We start from the raw sequence: 18,018 nt of genomic DNA, 5'->3' as shown, positions 1-18,018 counted from the left end.
ATCATGCATATGACACATAGTAATAATTAATCAGCAAATGCATATGGCATACTGAGTTCGTGGCACGGCCTGCCCCACCCCTCAGATGCACACCTGCCCTTGAACACTCTGGATCCCTCAAAGCCTTTACCTCTGACCTGTGTGCTCATATTCCTTTTGGTCCCATCTTAAACCCATGGAAACTGGCTGTCTCCCACTCTTCCACATCACTGACTCCTAGGGTTATTCATAATTCCTAGTTGCCCAAGTGTGGGGTGGCGTTCAGTTCTCATTCTCTGTGACCACTTTTTAGCCCCAGGTTGTGGTCACTTCACTCTGAAACCCCCCTGACACGGTCTCCTCCCTGGGCCTCAGAAACACCTTCCCTGTTTCTCCTCTCACATCTCATAACCACTTCGTTTTTTTCTTGCCCGTCTCTCAGAGCTCACCAATAAACCTTAGCATTTTTCTAGAAATGGCCTTTGGACATCTTTTCTGCTTCCTGTTTGTGGTCCTCTTGTAATTTCAGCTTCTCCCTCTTTTATCTTTCGATCAGTGTCTGTCAAGATGATTTCTTAGCATCATTCTCCCTGGCTTCATATGCTTCTTTTCAAACTCCAATTGAATACTTCCATATGGAAATTTCTCCAAATTCTGCATGGTTGAAATGGAAATAATCATTTCTCCTTCTTTAATTCAGTAACTATTTTTTGAGCCCCCTCTGTTTGCCAGCACTGGAGACTCAGTGGAGAGTCTCTGGGAGTTTATGATGAAGCTTGAAGGGCAGACCTTGACAAAGGAGAGGCAATGAGGTGAATGGTCTGAAAGGAGAAGCACTAAGTTCAGTGGGAACCAACACAACAGGGGAACTTGACAGAGACTGGCGGCTGTGGAAGGCTTCACTCATGTCGCCATGCCTGGTGATGACTATATGGTGCATAAAGGGCTTTGGCGTGTATTAATCAGCCGAGCATCCTGACTGCCCTACTGGGTGGTAATCCGGTGCATGGAGTTTAACCAGGTGAGGGGAGGTGAGTGTGACACAGGGGTCACCGAGAGCAGTATGCCGAGGGAGGCACATGGGGAAGAGAGAGGGTGACATGTTCCAGGGATTTTTGAGAACTGGAGAGAAATCCTGTATGATTGGAAATGAGCAAACAAAAAGGAGAAGGGTAGGACAGATTTTGTAAACCACATTAATGATTTGGGACTTTACTCAAAGGATGGCAGGAAGCCATAGAAAGTATTTAAATGAGGCAACAGTATGATCTCTCTGTTTAAAAAGTACCTCTGGCTGCCTGGTGAAGTATGGATTGCTGGCAGGAGTGTGTGTTTGCGGGGTTAGTGGGTCTGTACGGGTGTTAGGAGATGAGTCTTGGTGAGCAATGAAGGTGGTTAGCTAGATGGAGGGCAGTAAGGATGGAAAAACTTGGGTGTACTGGAGAAAAACTTGGGCACATTGGGTGTATTAGAAACAAGAGAGACAACAGGCTAACAAAACCTTTTACTTTGCTGTTAAACTCCCTGAAAACAGATGAAGATGGTAGATGCCAACGTTACCAGGCAACGTTGCTCATGCTAATAGTGACCCATGATTGATGAATTTCAGGCTGGATTTGGAGGGATTAAGAATGAACTATGAGTGTCTTATGGGAATGCCGTGCTTTTCAGCTTCCATGAGTGCTGTGACTCTCATGCCAGCAGGCAGGTCCCTTGCTGGTTTTCTGGAAGCTTTGCTTAAGGAATCGTTAGAAGAGATTTTGGCTCCTATGGGGCATAAGGCTTCTTGCAAGCCAGGGAAGCCTCAACATCTGTGCACACAGAAGTCGTCTCTGTGCATCTGAGCTGCGATACCTGAAGAGAAGGTTTTCCCTAGACCACTGTGTTAAGCCGTCATCCTCAAGAACACCCGTGGACAGGAAAGTTTGATATTGTCGTGCTTCCAGGATGTGGTTCTTAGCCTATCCTGTAGCCTTCTAAGGAGACCAGTGGCAAGTGTCACTCTAAATGTTCAGCTAACTAGGAAGAGTGCCCCGCTCCGCCTCGCCTTGAGAGCAAGAGCGGCATTTATAGACACTCATGATTGAATGCCGTGAGCAAGGGGCCGGGCAGAATGAAGGATGACTCCCAGGTTCCTGGTTTGAGCAGTTGGATGGGTGGGGGAGCCTATGTTTTTGTAGTACTAATTGTCTTGAATGCCATCTTCACAGAGGACAATAGAGATGGAGAAATTTGGCTGTATTACGATTTTGTTTTGTTTTGTTTTTACCTGACCTTCTGTTCCTTTTTCTGAATAACTCATCATTTTTTCCCCATTCTTTCACCATGCTTTCAAATCACCTCTTTTAGGAAGCCTTTCTGAAATTATTTTACACTTCCTCCATACCGCAGTACCTTCCTCCATTACGACGTCATGACATTTTAGTGTCCTGGTGTCTCTTTTCCTCCATTCTGTTCAGTGCTCATGGATCTAATCAAACTCTCTCTCTCTCTCCCCCAAATTATTTATTGTCTCCTCAAGCTTAGGACAAAGGCTGATGCTTAAAAACTGGTTTTTGAATAAATTATAAATTAAGGAGTCACAAATAAGGGGGGAGAGAGAGAGACCAAGAGAGTTTTAGATCAGAGAATTCTTCAAGTTGACGTTGACATTTGACTTGGAAATTCAACAGCTAATATTTAGATGCGTGGAAATTGGATATGAAGAACGTTTTAGGCCTGGGAAGGCTAAGCAAAAGCAGAGTGAAAATATTTGCTATTTCGAAGGAATAGATTTATTTCACTTTCTTACATCAATGCTTTTTCTTACCTGTTCTTGGATCCATCCTTGGGAAGGATCTTTTTCAAACTATTTACTCATTTATCACATAATCTACATTATTTCACTTCCATTTATTTAACTTTTTAAATCTTAAATATCAGGAAAATATTTTTACATTAATAATTTTCAACATTTAAAAAAACTTAAAAATATGAAGAACAAAATAAAAATCACCCTTTGAACATATGGTAAAATTTTGTTGTATTTCTCTCTAGGGTTTTTTTTTTTTTTTTGATGGGTAAGACTTTTTTTTTTTTTGCATCTAGATTTTTTTTAATCTTCTTTGGGTATTTTGATGTTTTGTCTACATTCTGTGATATGTTTGGTTGCTTTTGTGTGTGTGTGTGTGGGGGTGTGAGTGCACACACAAGCACTCTGCTTATTTTTCCAGCAAGATGAGTGAGTAGAAGTAACTTTTTTTTTTAAGCTAAGGGAACAGTGCCCACAGCAGGATGGGCATGAACCTCATATTCAGACAGGTCAGGACTTGGATTCTGGCTCTATTTCCTCCTAGTTGTAGTAAATTGGGCAGATTATTTGCTCTCTTTGCCTTGGCTTACTCATGTGTACAGTAAGGGTAATAATGCTCACCTATTGGCTTTATGGTGAGAACAAGACAGAAAGAATGAAAAGTCCCCGGTGGGCATTCAGTGAATGCCGGATGTGTGTAGAAGACAGTGTTCACCTCCAAAACAAGACAAAAAACACTACATCTGTGTTACATTTCCTGAAGCACCATCTACAGAATGTTTGGAAAGGAAGTTGGCATCGTACAAATCAGCAGTTCTGTGCCTTGAGGACGGAGTGGCAGCTACTTTGTTCAAAGCCCTTAGTCTCCCCAGCATGTGGCAGCTGGTGGTGCACAAACCTTACTACTAGGAGCGTGTGACATTTACTAACATCATCCCTCTGGTGTAGCTTCCGAGGAGAACAAAAGTGACATCACCCCTTTGGGTAATTTTCTCTGTTCATGGCTATTCGCTGAGCCCCAGTGTCTGTGTTTGTTCACCTGGAGGGATGGACAGAAATCCCAGGTAGATATACTGTGTGGCCAGAGATCAAAATGCGGGTCCCTGACTCCAAGGCAGGGACTCTTGGAGCATTTTAACAAATGAGGAATAAATAAAACCAAAAATATCTGTAAACTTACCTAATCAGTGGGCAGGTGAGAACTAATAGCCAGTGATGTTTATCTGCCCTCCTGACAGTAACACCGAAGAGGATCACACCAGTTCTGGTCGGCTGGCACAAATTAGCAACTGTACTGGAAGGTGAATGTAAGGCAATTACATGATGTTAAGCAGCTGACTTTTGATTACACCGAAATTACAACCTGAAAGTAAGTCATGGGAATGACCGGCAGAGAGAAAGTCAGTAGGAAGTAAGACTGTTCCTCACTTCGTTACCTTTTTGGTCTGTCGTGTTTGATGATCGCAGACCACGTGTGGACCTTCTCAGAACATCTCTATGAACAATACAAATTTTATGTGACCTATAAATGCATGGATTTTTTTTATCAGATAAGTCACTACTGAAGAAAAAAAAAAAAACATGTTTTGTCCAGAGTGATAATCCCTAAGATGTAGTCATTTTTCAGTGGTACTTGATTTTAAGGTTTCATAAAGAAAATAGAGGTACATATTGGCTCATGTGTGTTTAATTGTTTTAAACAAATATGCTTAACCAGGGACCTGCCTCCCATATTCCATCCACCCTGGATGAGAATAAAAAGTGGACTGCTTATTGCTTTTCTTCTTTCCTCTGTGCTCCTGGAATAGCCACCCATGAGTCCAATTTAGGAAACAAGAAGGGATAATGAAGAGCCATCGCTTAATTAGACAATCAGTTCACATTTCTTCGGGGAGTTCTTTGGACTTAAGCCATAATTTGAAGGAGATCAGGCACCTGAGGAGTATGTCTGAGTGTGGTGACCCCCGGATACTGCTGGATTTCCCACAGGGAGGAAGGCACAGACCACTGACTCAGGCCAGGCCTTCTTAGCTGGACAGTAGGGGTGACTGTATGATTGTCTCCAAATTACATCTTAAAATCACAAACCTCTCTCCTGAGTTTGTAAGAGTACCAATGTTGGGATACACCCTGCAGGCCTGCAAGCCTTGTGGTTGCCCAGCCTGGAGACCAGAAGAAAGAGTCCAGAGACAGTGACAGAGACATCAGTGGTTTATTGGTTGGATGATCTTACAAGTTCACAGCAAAAGGTCCTGAAAAGACAGCCCCACTGGGTAGGGCAGATGGCAGGCAGGACATGGCAGCAGTCTTCGATGCTCATGGGAGAAGGAGACTGCCATTTGTAGGGGGAGTTGATATCAGGTTGGCTCATTAGTTAGCCAACAAGCAGAGATGTTGTTCTCACTGAGGGTGTACATAGATGATTCTCCCACAGTTCTCCCACCCCTGGGTGTCCCACACATGGGCCTAAGAGGCAACAACATAGCAAAAGTTGACTGATTCTGGTCTTACGGTCTTTATGGTCTTTTTTTAACTCCGACTTTCAGGAACATTCTACATTGTGGGCCTCCTTCTGGAACATTTTCCTTGTCATCTTACAACACAGTCATCTTACTGTTTTCTTTCTTTGCTGGGTGTTCCTACTTGTCTACTTCTTCCCCTCTCTCCTAGCCCTATTGGAGTTTCCCAAGCATATTTCTCCCTAGGCGAGCTCAGTCACTTCCAAAGCTTTAAATGCCATCTCCTTTTGGAAGCTCCAGCATGTATAAGTTTAGCCCCAATCTGTCCTCTGAACAGCAGGTTTGTGGCAATTGCATACTTGACCTCTGCTTGGTTGTCTTAAGAGTATATCAGACACACGAGGTTCAAAACAGAACTGACTTCCTGCTCTCAACCTCTCCCTCCTGCAGCTTCCATGTCTAATAAATAGCATCATTATTCACAGTATTTCTTGAGCCAGAAAACTAGTCCTTTCTCTTGTGTGCCACATATAATCCAACAGCAAGTCCCAGGGCAATCACCACCAAAGTAGATCTCCAAACACTTCTTTCCATTTACACTGTCACCACCCTACTTTAAGCCTCCATCACCTTTCCCTTGGATTTCTGTAACACTGTGTCACTTTTCCTCATAATTGCTTCCTCCTGACACACCTTAATCTCTCCCACCCAGTTACCAAAATGAATTCGCAAACTGTAAATTATTGCACATCACTCTCTTCCATAACACCCTTCTGTGATTTGCCATTCCTCTTACAATGAAATGTAAATGCCTTACCAAGAATAAATAATTTGCTATGTTCTCATTCCTGAATATTTCTCCAAGTTTATTATTTATCCTTTTTTTTTTTTTTTTTTGCTGATTATTCTTCAAATACATCAGACTTTTTTCCACTCCCTGTAACATGCCAAGTTCTTTCTTATTCCAAGACCTTTCCTTAGCTTTTCCAGAACATTGGTTATCTGGCTCTTTCTCAGCCACTGGGAGTCAGAGAGCCCTTCTCTGATGATTCCAGTTAATAGTGTTCTCTCTGTTGAGTATACCAACACCCTCTTTAATTCTTCTACAGCACAAACATATTTGCTTGCTGTTACTTGTTTTCACACCCCCCCACCCCTGATAGACTGTAAACCCTTGAGAATAGAGCTAGTACAATGCCAAGTGCCCAGTAAGTAGTTCTTACATGGATGACTAAATTATTAGAATTTAGAAAGAAGATATTATTGAAAGCTTTAAAATTTTTTAAGTAAAGAGAAGTCATGTAAATGGCAAAGAAAAACATTTGAATTCCAACACATTTTGACCATTGTCTGGGCTAAATGCCAATTTAACTTTGTGGAAGGATGTGATAAATGAGCTAATAAATGAAAAACAATCTCCTATTTCCTTGTGTATAAATTTTATATTAACTTACTTGTGATGAGGAGTCATTTAGTCATTCTCAGTGATGTCCTAAATCATAGGCAGACTGTCTTTCTCTGCAATAGAGATTATATTATTCCAATTATGTCAGATTAGAGTAATTCTTACTGACACAGGGTTAGTAAGAAACAAACATTTGAAAAGTCCATAGCTTGATGGGATTGGTTGGTACTTGAAGCTCCCTTTCTCTTTCTTTTGCTTCCTCTTCTTTTTTTGTGCCACACTTTATGTGCCTCCATAGGTTGATAACTTTTTTTGAACTTCTAAATTAGACTTCACTTTAAGTGGACTTTTGTTTTATTGGAGGAGTCAAGATATGATCCGTTTAATAGCTATTCATTGAGTATATAGCTCTTACACAGATTTGCTGACCTCATTCCTCTCTACAGGAAGTAGAAATAAAACAGCGACATCTAAGAACTGTCCATTGTCTTTGAATGACAGTTTATTAACCAGATAACCTGTAAACATGTCCTGGATTCAGTATGGTTCTCAAAGGGGATTTGTGGAAAAAAAATAAAAAAGAGATTTTGTTTAAAAAACTGGAGTCAAGTTCTGATCCTGTATGACTGAGTTATGTGATTTGAGGCAAAATTACTTAATCTCTCTGAGCCTTAGTTTCTTGTCTATAAAACGATGACGATGCTTGACTCAAAGTGTTGTGATGAGATTTAGTTCAATAAATCAGCATATGGACAAGAAGAGGCTGGTGAAAATAGGTCTGTTAATCCAGGTCTTTTTTAAGTTTTCCTCCCACTTGCTTTCCATTAACTTCCAGATGATCGTGTGTTGTGGCGAAACATTACGTGGGCTCATGCGTAGTTGGGTTATGTTAATCTTCACAATGAATTGCAAACAAATATTGGTGCTAATCCCTCTTTGTGCATAACTGAGTGTAGGAGGAAGCAGATGGAAGAGGTTTTCTCTTAAAGGTCCTACCAGAGCAAATGGTCAAGAAACAATGGTGTCAAGACAGAGCTGCTGATCAGTCTGAATGAGGATTTTATATGTCCCCTGGGATTAGAGCTGGGACCACCATGCTCATCATGCTTGATTTTGTATCCCTTGGTGCCTAGCAAAATACTCTGTTCCTAATAGATAATCAGTAAATTTTGCTGAACAAATAGCTATATTGTTTGTCCCATTTGGAGAGATCTGGCTGTAAGGTAATGCACATGTAGGAAAAGGAACAGACCACTGCTTGGAAAAAAAATGAAATTAACATGGAAGATGATGTAATCTACCGGGGTGTTGGCGGCCAGCTACTAGACAGATGTACGTGCCAGTGTATAACTGTCACAGATCTAATGCTGTGTATACACCAGAAGATAAACATCCCCAGACCAGGAGCCAAAGACAGAAACAAAAGGAAAAACCAGTGAGATAAGAATCTAAGTTTCACGCTGTTTTTAACGTCTACACGATGCTAGAGAGACATCATTCCTTACAATTCCATCTGTTCTTATTAGTAAGCAGAGAAACACAGAGTTAAAGTAATATAATACTGGATGCCATTTGTATGGATGTTAACCTTTGTTTTTATTCATAAACAACAGGAGAGTAATCAATAAATGGTGCAAGCAGTCACGTGACTTGCCTTGCACACTGGTCTGGGTGTCACGGTGTGCCCAAAGCATGAGGACTTCATACTGATAAAAATGCAAATGAGAAAGTGTTGTGTGTCAACAAAGGATGGTCGAATTCCCTTTTAAGTTGTTTCCAGGCTTCTTTCTCTATGCAGTCCATCTCTCGTGTGACATTCAAGACTACTGTGTTAAACCAGGACTCTGTTGTCAAGTTCTTTTAAATCATCACATGCCAAAATTCTGCCTAAGAAATAAAGCGTGTTTGCTTGATCAGAAATGAGATTCTATGGTTTACATATTTCTTTCTTAAAAACAGTGATTCAGGTGGATATTTACCCATCTCCTCCTCTCACCCCCACCCTGTGATTGCTTCGCAGGCCACGGCACGTGTTCCTGTGGTCGCTGCATTTGCGAGAGAGGGTGGTTCGGAAAGCTGTGCCAGCATCCTCGGAAGTGTAACATGACGGAGGAACAGAGCAGGAGCTTGTGTGAATCAGCAGACGGAATACAGTGCTCCGGGAAGGGTGAGTATCTGCGGGAGCTTGGACAGGATCCCTGTCCTGACACATGGTTTGCACAGCAGCACGTACACCCATCGATTCCAGACTGCACGCTGCCGAATGGAAACCACTCGGTCCTCTGCTCCAACCAGACTTGAAGCTTGAAAGTCACCGCATGCCGGTCAGGATCTCAGAAAAAGCAATATCTGCAAGTCATCGCTGAATGAGATAGAATTAATGATGGTATAAAGAAGAAAGACAACAAGATGTTCTGGGCACTGAATGTACAAAAGAAGGCGAAAAGATAATTATAGGGTTCAGCCGGGAAAGAGCACTGTCCAGAACTGCCGAGGAGCGATCTCAAACATCTCACCTGCAGACGAAGAGGCTCTGGGAATTTCAGAGGCTGAAGTAATGTGGATGTGTGTACGGAGAAGGGGTGGGTTTGGGGTGTGAGAAAGACTATAAAATGAGGCTAAATCTTTTCATTTCATAGAAAAGGAAGGAAAAAGTGCAGGGGTCCCAAAATTCTAATATAATTTTCTTTGATCTGAAAATCAGCAGTTTTCCAGCCAGACCTACATAAGCTCATATTAAAAAAGAAAGTTTAAGCCCCCAAAGTGGTTATAATCTGCAAGTTGATTGAAGAGGAGCCACGAACCCAATGGAACATTTACCAACAAAACAAATTGAAGAGGAAAAGTAACCACCTCCCCAGGGCGTTTCCCTCACCCCCTCAAAAGCAGAACTGGTCTTTTTTTTCTGAGTAAAGCAAGAATGCTAATTAGCAGATTGAATTTTACATATTTTGATGTTGAGCCTTCCATACAAATTCTCCAAGAGCCTTTAAAATCCTGCTCTCACAGTGCCCCTGGGCCCCTCCACGGGGCTCTCAGGTCCCTCATTGCTAGCAGCTGGGAAAACACGAAGGAAGACTCTGGAAGCATGGGATTCTGGCTAAGTGTTCAGGAGCTGCCCTGCGTGGGACTCAGGGTCGTGGGGCCTCCCAGCCTCCTCTTTAGCTCACTAGCCTCCTTGTAGAACAGGCAACCCCCCTCTCAGACAAGGCACAGCTGTAGCTAAAGCTGCAGTCACCCTGAACACCCAACCTGGGGCAGGATGAGCACGTCGGTGTCTTTCGGAAGAAAGGGAATGCTACATAGGGTTGGAGGAGTTCTCAGAAGCAGAATGTGCCTTGGAGATGTGCCCCTGAACGGTGGCTGTTGCTTCAGCTCTCACTCACGGCCAACGCAATCAGCTTAGAGGAAGCTTCTTGACATAATTGCAAAGATAAAAATCAGATGGATGCTGGGACCACATATGGTGCCGGGAGGACGGCTGAGAATTGATACAAACATGATCATTTCAGTAGAAAATCAAGTCTTTGGTTTCCAGGAAGTCCGTGTTTGAGACTTGTGTTTCCCTTGCTCAGGCAAGGAGGCCATGCCCTCAACCTAATGCAGTTACAACAGTCAGGTGGCACTCAAATGAGTTTAAAGCTGTCCCTTTGTACCCTGTTTGTTCTCCCATTAAATTCAATCTAATTCCAAGTTCCAAACAAATATTGTACTGGCTCGCTCCTCAGCTCCTGGAAACACTTTGCTTTGGGTTCAAACTCTGTTGGGAGAACCAAAAAGCAGGAAATAGAGTTAAAAGGAAGACACAAAGGGAAGGAATTGGGGAGGAGGAGGTTAATAAAGAAAACAAGGAAGGAAGTAGGGATGGATTTAACCTGCAAGGAGGAAGCAGGAGAGAAGAAGAAAAAAATGCTATCAGATCAGAATGGAGTGCCCTGTATATGAAAAAGTACTAAATTGGATTTTTTTTTTTTTTTTTGAGTTTAGGTCTAAACATAGGATCACAAAGTTTAAGTTCATTTTAGTTAATTTTCCATAATGGCATTATGTTTGAAATTAAGTTATTAGCTTTTCATATAAACCCTACTGAATGAAGACACCTATTCATATTGAAGCATTAGTGTGCTTGTTTATATTCATTTATTGTTTGTATATAAAACCAGCAATTGAGTGTGTGTATGTGTTTACTAGACACACCGTCAAATCGTCGTGTCCATGAGCAGCCGTTCACTAAGTCATGTCCAGTTGCAGCTACAGGAAGGAAACACAGAGCCACGCTCACTGGAGCAGTGAATAGCAGTTGCCTAAATCGAATTTCATGCAAAAGGAGTCATTCCTTTTCAAGAAATAAACATTCTTATTAAAAGCATTCCATTCTGAGGAGAGGTAATCATTTTTTTTTTGGCGTCATAAATGTAGAAAATGTAAAAAAGAGTAGGTTGACTAGATAGTGGCCCAAAGGCATCTCCTCAAAATGAAACAAGAAAGTGTCTCCAGTTAATGCCTTTTCAAATTGTTGGCTTTGGGTGGTGGAAATAGATCCATGTATCAATGGAGGGTTGAAAGCATATCTGTCTAAACTATCTGTTTATCCTTCAAGGAGTAGAGAGTTTTAAACCCAAAAGGAGACGTAGAAGCGGCCTCCAGGCTGTAGGTTTTGAGGTTGCTGTTAGTGTTGACGCCGGCCATGCCAAGTGCTGGCAGCAGCTGGCTCTGGGCTCCTTTCTTTCTTCTTCTTCTGGAAACTTCCATGCTGGATTATAGAGGCAGAAGGGGCCACCCCTGAGCTCACGGAACTGTGCTACTTCAGGGAAGAGTGGGGACGCAGGGGTTACTCTCATCCCTGTGGAGGGCACCACCTCACCCCACCCCAAGACCCACAGGAAAAGAGCTCATGAAACAGACCAAGGGTCTTCAGCATGGTGGCAGAGAAGAGAAATCTGTTCTGAGCTGTTTAAATCAGGACATGTATTTCTCAATAGATCTCGTGGACTGGCCAGAATCCCATACACTTTTTCTCACATTTGTAAATGAAAACCCCTCACCCTGACGCTCACAAAGGAAATCAGAGTCGTCTTCTTCTCTGATCACGGGGCAGGTGCGGGCAGTGAGCCTGAGCTCACCAGGACACACACTTGGCAGCCCGCACCCGGCTGAGTGGACTCCGCCCAAGACAAGCCTGATACGTGCCGCCTCCGCGAGCTGTGAATAAAGCCGTCACGTCAGGAGACGATGAAGAAATAGCGTTTTATTTCTTTACAAATTTATAGCCAAGACAATAAATCACTCCATAGAAAAATTTAAAACAAGATACATTATTGTGACCTTCGTAACAGATGGAGTCGTTAGTACAATAGTGAAAACTGCCTGCTGGGATGTCAGGTTGCAGCATTTTGTCAGGCTCGATGAATGAAAAAGAAAGTCCGACTCTGTTAACGGGGCAGCTAACAAGGGTGCCTCACCCTTACACTCAGGTGTGTGTTTGAGCAACCAGAGAGACATACGCAGAGCCAGGTTCCCCCCCAAGTTGAGCTACCTTTTCGGAATACCTGATATAATCCATAGGCTGTTTGTTTGGGGATTTATTCATTTGGATCCTAGTGTACACAAGAACCTTCTTACCTTGATAACTTCAACCCAGATCTTGGCCATCCCCTCTCAAATCCTTAACGGTGCTGTTGTGTGAGTGGTTGTAATTGCATGTCATTCAGTGTCCCCTAAAACTCTCACAATGATGCTTGTTGAGTCCCATATCGTTCAGATTAAGTCCAGTGGTACACCCACCACCATCCCTCACCTCCACCCAACCTGGCCCGTTCTCCATCCCTGGAAAAGAGGAAGGGTGAAACCAGCCTCAGCTCAGTGTGCTAGCTGCCTCACCTGATATGACTGTCCACTCAGGTTTGTAGGGGCACACAGCTCATCTTTTGAAACTATTTGAACTTTTTTTTTTCCTGTGAAGGGGCATCACAGATAGGTAGATACAAGAGTAGACTGAAGCAGATCGAAATCTTAAGTTAACTGATGTACTTTCACTGTCTTATCTTTGAAGGCAGAATCTTGTTTGTTTTCCCTCCTTAAGTCCTAAGGATGCTCTGAAGACAAATGAGAAAATGTGGCTGATTGCCCAGGAGTGGAAGCCAGCAAGAGGCCCTCTTTAGAGTTCTTATACTAAGAAAGAAAATAAATAGGTTAGTGATGGTGTGGTCATGAACTTACTGCCCTAAAGGTCCTGCCAAGAAGGGCCAGCTGCTCCCTCCGGCTGGACTGGGTCTCGTGGGTGTGAGTGGGCCTGGCCAGCTGAGCTGCACAATTGGTCACCTGTTGGCAGTCACGTGGCCTATGTCTGTTGACAGAATCCTTTGCCTAAGGGTTTCCCTTTCCAGAGGTGGACAGTTTGACCCCAAGTTATTGATGAAAACACCCAGAGAGAACTGTACAGCAAAGGCTCTGCTCTAAGAGGTCCTGATAACTATCACACTGTGTTAGTGTCACATGCTAAGCTAGTCCTAGTTTCACAAGCAGAAGGCTGTCCTACCCCTGAGATGCAGAGAGTTGACAAACAGGAAAGAACAACACAGCTGGGGAAGATGCTGACCGAGAGAAGCTGCTTTTTCACAGCACATACAAAAATCAGTCCCCATTTTTCCCTCCAAGTATTTCAGTGACTAGTAGATTTTCAGAAGTGGAATTGACTTGTCAAATGGTCCATCCATGTACACTGTATTAACTTCAGCTGAGCTTATCAGTTTTCGGAAATTACTTTGCTCTAGTCTGAAGCTAAGCGTTCCAGAAGCAAGAGCTGTGATTAGAATAGTGCCAAGGCCAGGGGTAAGTTTAAAGATGAAATGTGAGATCATTTCATGAATTGTGACAAAATTTACAAAATGATATTCTAGGCATAACAGATGAATATCATGGACGTATCAAGTCATTTACTTCTGTTCCCATGTGGAATAATTTTGGAATGTAAAGGAGATACTATTTCAGAAACAACTGAAAACAAGCAAATTCTTCCAGTGGTCACCCATGGAGACAAAGCACGAAATACGGTGCTTTCGGAGGGAGTTTCAAGGAAAAGTCAATGCAGTGTCCCAGGTTTTCTTTGCTTGCAGATACACGGCTAGCCACTTATTAAATGGAAGTTGAATGTTGAACATTCCCATGCCTAGACATTTGAAAGAAAGTCTTTAAAATTAGGATAAATACATTTCTAAAAGAAGTTAACACTGTGCCTGGATGAGACCAAGAGGGAGCCACTCTCTGTCACAGACTGAGCCAGAAGGCCCAGCTCCCGTTCTGACGTGACCATCAGACCAGCAGGTCATTCATCAGACCTGAACGTTGTCTAGATTTTGCTCAAGAGCATACAAATCAAGCATGACCTTCAGGAAAGTGAGTCCAGACTAAATAGAAATCTTTTCGGTTAACATAAAACAAAACAAAACAAAATTGTAAACCAACTGTACTTCAATTCAAAAAAAAAAAAAAAGACTAAATGAAGTCATGCTGTGGGGCTAAGCAAGGACTTCATGAATGCGAGCACAGCTCTTAGGCCATAATCAGCTCTGACCACTCTCTTACCTTCTTGAGGAGGAAGACAAAGGATGTGGAAAGTTTAACTCGGCCATGGGGCAATTGTTGCAGCTAAAATGCGTATAGCAGTTTCTGTGATATGAAATATCATTTAATGCTTAAGGCTTGAGCTACATTGAAATGGCTCCCTTCCCGATTCCTGTTGTGAGGAAATCTGTCTCTTGAGCCACCAACTCAGATTAACTCTTCTTCAATCACTGTGCTTCGTCGGTAAAGGCACTGATGACTGATTCCCGCCCTTCTTCCGATGTATGCTGAACTTACCACGTCTAGAATTTTGTTTAAAAAGGTCAACATACTTTTCTCTACTTCACAGTCTCTTAAGGTGATTTTTGATCAGAACAGTTTAGTGATAATCATCTTTTAGTGAAAGGAAAACACATTTGGAAATAGAAGGGAAAGTCCTTGGCATGCGTTTTTCTTTCAGTTTTAAAGTTGTCTTTACTGTTGTTGTAGATGCACTTTTGCTACGTGAGGGATTTTTTTTTTAGCCCAACAGGTGAAGACATTTAGATTGAGAGAAATTTCTTCTCTTTGTGACACCATTTAATTCATATAGTTGCTTTTCTTTTAAATATATCATTATAAAATTATTTCTCAGCAAACCAAAATGTCTTTAATAACCAAAAAGGAAAATTTTAATTAGTTAAATTAATTAAGTAATTAATTTAAAAGAAGTGGGTAAAGAAATGGAAACGTGGTTGGACTGAAATCTCATAAAAGATGAACATTTGGGGGGATTAGCGCTATTCTTGATTATGGCAGGAAATCCAGAGCATGAGATCTGACAAATCGAATGTACATCATTTTTACACTTTAAAGAGCTTCCCAATATGCAGTCATGTCTCTATTTTAAGGAAATCATGTCAACAAAAAACCAGAATTATAAGCACAATAACTTAGTAGTTATTTTAATTATCAAATGCAGCCCCACTTAATAGAACTTGCTATTCATTTCCTAAAACAAACACAAAGATCACTTTTAAAGCATGATACAATTCAGAAAAAGGGAAAAAGAAAACATCTATTTTTGAACACCTTTGAGGAAGGCCGTCTACAAGAATCCACCGCATTCTGCTTTCGTTGACATTTCAACCCGGTTAGGCTGTGGAACATTTGCTCGGGGCTAATTACAACTGTCTAGATCCGTAATGAAGCCTTTCCTGGATAACCTTTGTGAATTACAGTGAGTAAGGCTTGCCTCTGAGTAACCAGCTGTTCAGTAACCTTTTACCTTTGGAAGCTAGGTTATTAGAAGCCTGTTGTCGCTGCCCTGACGATATTCTGTTCTAGGCGGAAACCGTTAGTGAAGTAGTGACAGCAAGTGTTACCCTTTGTGATTTCAGGTTCTTGTCACTGTGGAAAGTGCATCTGTTCCACCGAAGAATGGTATATTTCGGGAGAATTCTGCGACTGTGATGACAGGGACTGTGACAAACATGACGGCCTCATTTGCACAGGTGCAGTACTGACCTACCCTACTTGCTCTAGGTCACAGTTTGCAACAAAGACAAATGACACCCACCACGTACAGCTGGAGATGGCGGGCAGGAGAGCTTTCTGGTAGTCAAGGGCCAACTATTCATGTGCAGTCCCTAAGGAAGGGGAGGGGGGCACCGGGGTAAACGCGCTCACGGGAGTCCCAGGCACAGAAGAGTGCAAAGGAAAGAAGCCAAATTGTATGACTGTCAGGAAACGTCCACAAAGTAACCGCCGCCCTCAACTTATAACATATGCAGTTACAGATTGAAAAGGGAAAATAATTTTCCTGACAGCCGTTTTACTTTGAGCACCATCTAAGGAGTGCTGTGTGATTTTAAACAGGATCCAGGTGCCACTAATTCAAAGACGGTGGATGTGTTGGTTGTTCGCAGGGAGTGGGGTTTGTGTGTGTTGGGCGGTGAAAAAGACTTAGCCGTGTAACAGCTACTGCTGTCCCGAGTTACGGAGTCCTGGTGATCCGTTATGAAATACATCTGCCTGAACAAGTTAAGAGGGGAAAGAGAGACGGCTACGTTTGTTCTCCTCATTTCTAGCTGAAGGTAAAAGATGCCTGTCTGGGTCATTCAGCTCAACATTCACTTCCTGCCCGTCCCTCGTACCCAAGGCTCCCCTTCTAGCTGACCCTTCAGCTCACCTCACTCTGTGTCAAGGAACTTGATTTTTTTTTCTTTTTTTGCATTAATTCCTAAATCAGACATAACTTGCCCTCCCCAGGCAAACAGAATTATGACATGGACGCCTACCTGGAGTGACACAGGATGGTCACTATTAGATGCTGCATTGACGGTGGCATCAAGCAGATGCCATTAACCATGTGAAAAGATCAGATTTCCCAGAACTGCTTACTGAGATAACAATAAGATGGCTACAGAATAAGAAAATCTGCAGAGGATGGATGGATGGGATGGTTTAGATTATGAACAGCTGTGGTTTATAATAACATGTTTTAACTTGGTGCTTTTCGATCACAATAATGACTCCCCTGTGAACTTTATTGCAGGGAATGGAATATGTAGCTGTGGAAACTGTGAATGCTGGGACGGATGGAACGGAAATGCCTGTGAAATCTGGCTTGGCACAGAATATCCCTAACAATTACATGGGGGAGAACTGGATTCTTAATTTTCGAGGCCATTAGAACACATAAATGCGAAGGAAACCATGTATATTCAGCACTAGGACAGCTCAGACAGACTATTGTATGTTTTTCTATTTCTGAATGCCTGAATGAAATCAGGGTACCCATTAAAAATGAGTTAAGCAAATTCTGATGTGAATAACGCCAGAAATAATTTTTCTTCCATAATTTACATCAGTGGTTCTCAACGAGGGCAGCTCTGCCACCCAGAAAACGTTTCGCAATGTCTACAGACAATTTTGATTGTCACACTGGGTGGGGTGGGAGGGTGTGCTATGCACATCTATGTAGTGAGTAGAGGCCAGGATGCCACAAACGTCCTGTGGTGCAAAGGACAGCTCCCCACAACAAAGAAATAGCTGACTTCAGGTGTCACTAGTGCTTGAGTTGAGAAACGCTGAATTAGATGGTTGTTAGAAATACGCATCCCTATACAAAAAAGACCATGTTAGAATCTAAGGAAAAGATACAGCCTCACATAGATTCATTCATCATATTTTGCAGGATTCCACATCTCTCAGCATTTCCATATGGAGACTTGAGGTGTACAAACACACGTGAGGTATAATGGGGGATGGGGCAGAAACTACGTCACCAGTGCTTTGGGGGAAAAAAAACCTGGTCATTTTTAGCCATTAAGTCACTTGTCTAGTCCCACTTTAATTCACAAAGAAAGACTCTCTTAAGATGAAGGTATGAAAAATGTACAATTCAACATTTTTAATAAATAGTGACATAAGTTGTTTTATTCTGTGTCAGTACATATTTACCTCCTGATGATTCACCCCCAAGTGAATTGTTATTCAAGGGTATGGTTTTTCTGTGGCTAGAATATTTTTTAAAACTGGGCTGGGGTTATATGTACAAGAAATCTGATTTTTCACTGTTTAAATTACTCCATGGTAACGTGCCTTTTGAAAAGACAACTTACAGTGAGATTATATGATGAGCCTGAGATATACATTCACTTCCCTTAATCAACTCTTGTTTATTAGGAAACATTACTTACTGGGAAAGAAGGGTCATGCAAAGAAGTCAAGAAGAGATGCTATGTAAAATGGCCCCAGTCTCAAAAGCTCAGAAGATTTAAAATCTCCAGAAATGGCTGAAATAGAAATTACAAATATTCACTCAAGAATAGGAACAA

General features: G+C 42.1%; 1 protein-coding gene across 1 annotated transcript in view; it reads left to right on the top strand.

Annotated features, from left to right (window-relative positions):
* ITGBL1 (integrin subunit beta like 1) overlaps positions 1-17,632 on the top strand; it is a 161,559-nt gene extending 143,927 nt beyond the window's left edge. Inside the window, exons 9-11 of the mRNA XM_014568174.2 lie at positions 8,655-8,801; positions 15,577-15,690; positions 16,734-17,632. Coding sequence (XP_014423660.2) covers positions 8,655-8,801; positions 15,577-15,690; positions 16,734-16,825 — 353 coding nt within the window. The 3' untranslated portion in view covers positions 16,826-17,632. The remainder of the gene's footprint in view (positions 1-8,654; positions 8,802-15,576; positions 15,691-16,733) is intronic.
* The last annotated feature ends 386 nt before the right edge of the window (positions 17,633-18,018 follow it).

This window comes from Camelus ferus, chromosome 14 (assembly GCF_009834535.1).
Source record: "Camelus ferus isolate YT-003-E chromosome 14, BCGSAC_Cfer_1.0, whole genome shotgun sequence".
NCBI classification, from domain to species: domain Eukaryota; kingdom Metazoa; phylum Chordata; class Mammalia; order Artiodactyla; family Camelidae; genus Camelus; species Camelus ferus.
Note: the sequence above shows the minus strand (reverse complement) of the source record. Positions and strands in the feature narration are given on the sequence as shown.